At 36.2% G+C, this 7910-nt stretch overlaps 1 protein-coding gene across 1 annotated transcript in view; it reads left to right on the top strand.

The window, feature by feature from the left end:
- The first annotated feature begins 1442 nt into the window (after positions 1 to 1442).
- LOC102239061 (cysteine-rich secretory protein 2-like) overlaps positions 1443 to 7910 on the top strand; it is a 43838-nt gene continuing 37370 nt past the window's right edge. The window contains exons 1-2 of the mRNA XM_005862324.2: positions 1443 to 1482; positions 7393 to 7451. Of these exons, the coding sequence (XP_005862386.2) occupies positions 1443 to 1482; positions 7393 to 7451 (99 nt within the window). The remainder of the gene's footprint in view (positions 1483 to 7392; positions 7452 to 7910) is intronic.

The following is a 7910-nucleotide window of genomic DNA, read 5'->3' on the forward strand; positions in this document are numbered from 1 at the left end:
CAGGTACCTTTTCCAGAACTGTTTGCTGTTGCTATCTTTGAAATATTTCCCCCCTCTGACTAACACCTCCTGTAGCTTTTACCAGTATCTCAAGTTAACTTTCTTAGTGAAACACAATATTTTTCATCTAATGAATTCCTTCCCAAATTTATAAGGTAAAGCCTCATTCAATTATGTGTGTGTGTGTGTGAACAAACAGAAGAAAGCCCTCTCCACATATTCATCTGTATTATGGTGCTTCTTGATTCATATTTCTTTCTCCATTGTTTTCATTACTCAGGTCTGAGCTCTCAAACTAGATTGTAAACTTCATCGGAACACCTAAAATAGTATTCATCACAATAGGTACTCAAACTATATTGAAGTGTTTAATTAAAGTTAAAATATTAATTCCTCAGTAGATTAACTCGATCAGTCTGTTACTACAATATGAGCTGAAATTTTGATTCTCCATCAATAATGCAAAAATATGGAAGAGAACACATGTTTAACCTGCCTATGTAGAAAGGGGAGACTCAGTTTTTGGTATCTGATATCCACACTGAGGTGAATGAATACCAAATATAATCTTAGGAGGAAATGATTCACAGAGATGACTTTCTTTGGGAAACATTCAAATCCTCAGTACTGTTTTGTGGCTAAAGATGCTTCAGACTGTGAGATTGGAAACATCACACACAAGAAAATACTTTAAAAGTTTAAAGTACTGAATTAGAAGTTCATAGGAGATACTTTATTATTGGTATAATTTATGGATTTGAGGTTATTGTTGTCATTATTCTTTGGCTATATTTGCAAATATGCCACCAAATGTCAAGAGATATGGAGCATACAATAAATTGCCAAGACCAGAGTCAACAGAGATGACATTTCTTAGAGGGAAACAGGATTTGTCCCTCCATGGCTAACTGTAAAACCAGTAGATAGGTTACCTGACATGAAAGGTAAAAATAAGTCTCTTCCTTCCAAAACTAATATTTAGTAATCACATGGGGGGAAATGGATTTGCAGGCTCTCATGGAGGCAGAGCCCTTTGCCATGTACAGCTCATCTTGAGTGAGAGAGAGAGAGAGAGGAAGGATCACTCAATTACAAATAACGAGTCCTGAAATTCTTAGTATTTTCATTTAAGCAAAACTGGGATTTTTTCTTCTTATTTCATTTCTACTGTAGTAAACTCTATAAAGTAGAAGTGTAACATTATTTCCATTTATTCTAAAGTGAAAACAATATTCAACAAGATCATTAGAGACCCCATGTCAACAGACAGTTCCACATTACCTGACCAAGTGATTTTACTTTTTTACATTCACTTTCTCTGTCCTCAAATAATCTTGGGGGAAGGGGTTAAACTAAATGCCTCAATGGTCCTCATGATTATTAGGACATATATAAATAATATCTCAGTGGAATCACCTTAGAACTCAGAGATAAGCCAATAGATGGAGGAAGAAGAAGAGAAAAAGGAGGATGAAGAGGAGGGTACTATGATAGCTGATCTTATTGAGCCCCTATTTTGTGCTCTGTCCTAAGTGCTTTATACCAAGTTACATCCTTTCATTTTAGCAACCTATCCTCTAAGGCAAAAATCACAATTATCCCATTTAAAAATTAGAAAAATGAAGCACAGAACTTTTCTCAAATCAGCTTCTAATTAATGTGGTTTCCCCATTGATAATAAGTTCTTTAATCAGGAAAGGGCTCAAATGACACAGTCTATTTCTATGTGAGGTGGCTCCACAACTATTTTTTGTGAGCATGTAAAATTGATATTCTGAATGGGAGATGAAATTATGCATACTGCTGAGCAACAAACTCTTAAAATGAGTTCCTTTTAAGAATATTTATGGTTATAACATTTTGCTTACCATAAAAGGTAAAAATATCTATATATTTGTATAGACCCATTAGCCCCAAATGATCTCATATTTAACCATGTCAGACAGGTTTGGTAAGAACTAATAAATACATGCAAACATCTTGCAATATTAAAGATCTAAGGAAAGAAATCTAGGCCAAATGTATCAGATTTCAGGTAGTTATATACAATATAATTTTATTCAATAAGCTTTACTGACTTAGAATATAGGAAAAGCAAAGATGGGCCAAGTTTCCTCTTTACTTCAAACTATCACACAAGGCATTTAAGTACATAATTTGTCTTCTTAATAAGCTATAATTTTATTATGTGTACAATCTCACATATACTTTTAAAAACATTTTTTCTTCTTTAAAAATCACATTTTTCCATTCTCAACTAATTTCTTTTTTAAAATTGAGATATAACTGCCATATAACATTGTGTAAGATTAAAATACACAACATATTTGATACATATATATTGCAATGTGATTGTAATTGTAGTGTTAGCTAACACCTTTGTTGAGTCACTTAATTATTTCTTCTAGTAATGGAAACAATTAAGATCTAGTCTCTTAGCTTAGTTTAATGTGTATAATACAGTTTTGTTGTCTAGAGTTACTGCGCCGTGTATTCGTTCTTCAGGACTTATTTATCTACTAGTTGAAAGTAGGTATCCTTATACAACAACTCTTCCATTCCCATTCCTCAGCCCCCGATAACCACCATCCCACTCTTTGTTTTTTTTTTTTCAGACTCAGTTTTATTTAGATTCCACATATAAGAGATATCATACAGAATTTGTCTTTCTCTGTCTGACTTATCTCACTTAGCATAATGCCTTCAAGTCCATACATGTTGTTGCAAATTACAGGATTTTCTCTTTGACTGAGTAATATTCCACTGGGTAATATTCCACTGAGTAATATTTCACTGGACATACATACCCATCTTTTTTATCCACTCTTCTATTGATGAACAAGTCTTGGCTGTTGTCAACAATGCTGCAGTAAACATGGGAGTGCATGTATCTCTTCAATGACCTGTTTTCATTTTGTTTGGATGCATACCCAGAAGTGGGTTTCCTGGATTGTGTGGTAGTTCTATTTCCAATGTTTTGAGAAACCTCCATACTGGTCTCCATAGTGGCAAAACCAGTTTGCAATCCTACCCACAGGGTAGCACATCTTCACCAACACTTGTTATTTTTTGTCTTTTTGGTAATAGCTATTCTAATAAGTGTAAGGCAGATACTTCACTGTCCTTTTGATTTCATTTTCCTGGTGATTAGCAAAGTTGAGTACCTTTTCATGTATCTGTTGACCACATGGATGTCTTCTTTAGAACAATGTCAAGTTAGCTTATGCCCCCTAAGACCCAACCCATAAAAGCCCTTCGGACTGAGGACCCAGTCCGTGCTCTCTGTGGAGCATGCCCACGCCTTTCCCCTCCCTCTCCTCTTCCCTCCCAAGGCCTTTACCTTCCTCTCTCCTAAGCTCCAAGGACCCTTCTTTTGCCTCTGTAATTTGTTTCCTGAATCTATTTCTTCTTCACTCACTTCTTCTACCTCTGGCTTTCTAAATAAACTTTCTCTTACAGTTTTAGTCTTGGCTCTGAATTCTTTCCTAGACAGAACTCAAGCACCCGGGTCATTAAACCAAGGTCCAGTCTAACACCTAGTGGCATTCTAGCAGCCGACAGTCTGCTTCAGTCACCTTCTAGAAAACATTTGAAGCAGAGAATGGAATATGGAACAGCTGGTCTCAGACATTAGCTTTACAATACAAGTCTGTCCTCCTCTAGTGGAAGAAAATGAGTAAAGAAACATGATTTCCATCTTTTTATTTCGTTAAATTAGAAACAGTAAGCACACATTAAAACAATTACTATCTACTGTCACCACTGTTTCATAAAGGGAGGTCTTATTTCAACATTAAAAAGAAGGAAGGGCATAACATTATAATAAAGGACCATATTTCAAAATAAAATTAATTTCATGAAAAACTCATTGCATTGCACTTACTTTTCTTATCATGGTCCTGCTAACATCACCCCAGGGCATGGAACTAAATTTTCATCAATTACTAATGTGAGTCGAAATATATATTTGGCACCATAAATGTGAGACAATCTGACTTATTGGGGAAACTACAAGCATATGTTGCCAAAATTTATATTTACCAAGAACAACTGTTGTAATGTACCCCGCGAATCACACAAGGGCGCCTCAAGAAGTCAAATTAAAGAGTCACATTTATTGCAAATCCGGGACTATGAGGGGGCATTTCGCTCTCCCAGATCTCATAGTGCACCCCCCAGCCCCAACACCAGATTTATATATTATAGGCAAAGATCACAAAGGTATTGATTACATCCCAAGGTTTTGAATGAGGAACCTGGTTTGCAAAAAAGCAGTTTACAGAAGCAGAAAGTTTACTTAAGCATGTTATCTAAATTACAGTTTTGGGGTCTCCGGAACAGAGTCAACAGGGACACGTTAACTGGAGCCCTCTGACCTTGGGATAACTGTGCTGTCCTTCCCAGGTAAAGGAAAATGTGCTTTCTAAGACCAGTATGACCACAACCAATGGGATATTCACATTATAACCAATAGGGTATTTAATGGAATGGGGTGGTTTATATAATTCAGAAAATTAAAATAGCTTTTCTATTATTCAACAAAGCAAATAAGTACAGAAGCCAAACAGCAGGGTTAAAGTTAAACTATAGTTTCTACCTGAGATGATTGCTACCATACTTCATAATGACCCCCTTCTCTGGCACGGACCATTCAATCAGTAGAGACCTAGACTCAGAAAGGACACACCTGGAGAACTGCTGAATCTTCTACTGAGATCTTCCCCTGGGAACTCCCCTAACTTCTCCACCCTTCAAACCCTTAGGACAGAGGATCCAGCAAGCTTTCCCTTCCCCTTACCCCTCCCCCTCCCCCCAGGGGTGTTACCATTAGCTTCCTCATTCCCAAACTCCAAGGGCCCTTCCTTTACCTCTACAACTTGTTTCATAAGCTCATTTCTTCTACGAATTACTTCTTCTACCTCTGTGATTTTACCAATAAATGTTCTCTTATAGTTGGAGTCTTGGCTCTGAATTCTTTCCTAGCCAGAACTCAAGTACCAAGGTCCAGTCTGACCCCACTGGTCCGACACCAGGTGCCCTTCCCGCCACCTACAACACTTCCACATTCACTTCTTTATATTCTCCGTAGTATCTTACTTTGTCCAGTGTTATTAGCAAATCAATTAAAATTAGCAAAATATAATGATAACAATCATTAAGTGCTTATAGCAATGCAAGCACTGGGTGTTTTAAATGAAATAAGTTATTTAATAATAATCTCAACAGTTCATGGTTATTAATATTACCCATTTTACAGATGAGGAAATTGAGGCTTAAAGAGGATGCTTAAGTTTTCTCAGTGAGTGGTGAAGCTGGGCTATGAACAAGAGTTGCTTGCTCCAAAGCCCACCCCCTAAAACACTATGTGGCTACTTTTCCAATTTACATTAGCACAATCAGAAAGCATGAGGAATTAACAGTCATTAGAACAAATTTATTACTTTTAAGGCTATTTTTTCCCTTTTGATATATTTGGGAGATATTTTACTAAATAATGACATTATATTTCTAAAAATTTACTTGAACATTTTATTTTGATATTGTGGCATTTGATAATAAAAGTAGGTAAATTAATTTTCTGTTAATTATATCTCCTATTAGAGAGTATAATTAATTTTAATAATGGAAGATAGTGTTGGATTTTGTAACATGTATTATATAATCCTTAGACTACATAAAGGCAATTTACCGAAAGCTAATTAATGAGTGATTCCATGGAAGGCTGTTGAGAACAAAAATACACAAATCACTACCTAGCTAAATAGTGTGACACTCTCCAGACCTTGTAGTAAAGCTCAGTCCTTCCCTAACCCATCATTACTAACATGATTAAACCTAATTATAGCAGGACAGCAATTAACTTAGTTCCTTGTAGAATTAAATGATGGGCTTATTTAACACTGAAGCAGGTGATAAGATCTTTGAGGACGTTTTCAGTATAACATATTTCAGTCCTGCATAATTTAGAGTAACCAAACAGGAAAGAGAAGTGATCTGAGTCCCTATATATACTGCCATGCTGAAGCTCAAAATATGCTCATCTCCCTTGGGACTTAGGAACATCTTATCCCTTCCTTCTGCTTATCTCAGGTAAAACGTTTGCTGCATTATTTAATGATAAGAGGTATCCTTGGTGGGAGAAAAACCTTTTATAGCCTATAATTTTATCCTCAACTTTACTACTACTAAATGGGTTGTGTATTAATGATTAGGATTTAGTTAAAATACTTTCCTAGCGTTGCCTTGGTCTAATGCACCAAATAACCCAAAAGATGGCTCATGCATGGAATATTCTGTTTATAGTGGGCATACCACTTTGTAATGGGGTTGCAGGTAAACGGGAGTACATTCAGGACAAAGCCACTAGGGTGCTAAGGATACTCAAAGGCACATGGTAAATAAGTTGAAGGAGGCAGGTTGTCTAACTTTGCAGACAAGGGCCCTAAAGGGGCAGTGATAGCCAGTTTTCATAGTTGATGGTCATAAAGAAGATGTAGAACAAGATTTAATAGAAACAAAAGGTATTTCATCATTAAACTTTTGATGTAAAAGGGGGAAATATTAAAAGTAACACTTGGCAATTGTTTAATAATAATAATGATGATAGGAGAAAATTATAGGAACTAAAAGTGAAATTGTAATGGAACTGCACATCCATCACTCTTTAGAGGTATCCACTGTTATTACTTTGGTGTATAACCTTGCACACCTGTGACTTACTTTTTCCAGCGGTTGAGCTAGAGCAGTGGTTCTCAACCTTGGCTGCACATTAGCATCACCTGGGAATCTTTTTAAAATCCTGATTTCTGGGCCTCATCCTCCAGAAATTCTGCTTCTTTGTCATGGGGTGAGGCCACATCAGTAACAAAGAAACAGAATTTCCGGAGGGTGAGGCCCAGAAATCAGGATTTTAAAAAGATTCCCAGGTGATTCTAATGTGCAGCCAAGGTTGAGAACCACTGCTCTAGCAAGGTTGAGAACCACTGAGCTAGAGAAAAAATTAAAAAAAACAAACGGGATTTTAAACTAACTTCCTTGCAATTGGAGACACTCATCAGTGATATGAACCATTACAGATTGAAGTTTTACTCTTTTCCTTTGGTTAGGTCTCAAATGCTTGTCTTTCTAAAGTATTAAGAAACATTGCTACTATATTCCTGGTTTCCAGTCTAGGAATGGGTAACACAAGAATAAAAGCTACATTTGCAGGTAAAGGATGACACTGATTTTTATCCTATCTGACCAAGATAATTTATTCTTATGGAAAGTTTCAATCTACAGAAAACTATACTAGTCTATTCCTTAAAATTATCATCATGGTTTTTTTTTTATAAAGTAAGCTATTTTATGTACTCATAAATCTCATAAATGCTTCATTTTTTTTTTTCTCAGAGACAATGATGCTGGTGGGCATTTGCTTCATGGTACTGCTGCAACAAGCGGCCAGCATGGTAAGAATTTTACTTATAAGATAGATTTTAAACTCTATTAAGAGGAGTATCTTATCCATAATTCATGGTGACTGTGACATCAGCAACAATGATGGTTGCAAATCTCCTGGGATGGGGACAAAAGCCTCGGTTCTCACTAATGTGTATTTTTACAGCAATCAGTAAATTTTTTTACTCATTAACACTACTGAGCAATAAGACAGTGGGCCAGCAATTACAGGAATTCATTTTTATCATGAGGAGCTTGTTCAGTGGAAGGGTTTAACAACTGCTTGGAGATTTAGTTTCTAGACCCTCAAAAATGTATTTGATATTACAATGTCCTAAACCAGAGGTTCTCAACCTTGGCTGCACATTAGAGTCACCTCATCCTCCAATTCTGTTTCTTTGTTATGGGGTGGGGCCACAACATTAGTAACAAAGAAACAGAATTTCCGGAGGATGAGGCCCAGAAAAAAT

This window comes from Myotis brandtii, unplaced genomic scaffold, assembly GCF_000412655.1.
Source record: "Myotis brandtii unplaced genomic scaffold, ASM41265v1 scaffold1635, whole genome shotgun sequence".
NCBI classification, from domain to species: Eukaryota; Metazoa; Chordata; class Mammalia; order Chiroptera; family Vespertilionidae; genus Myotis; species Myotis brandtii.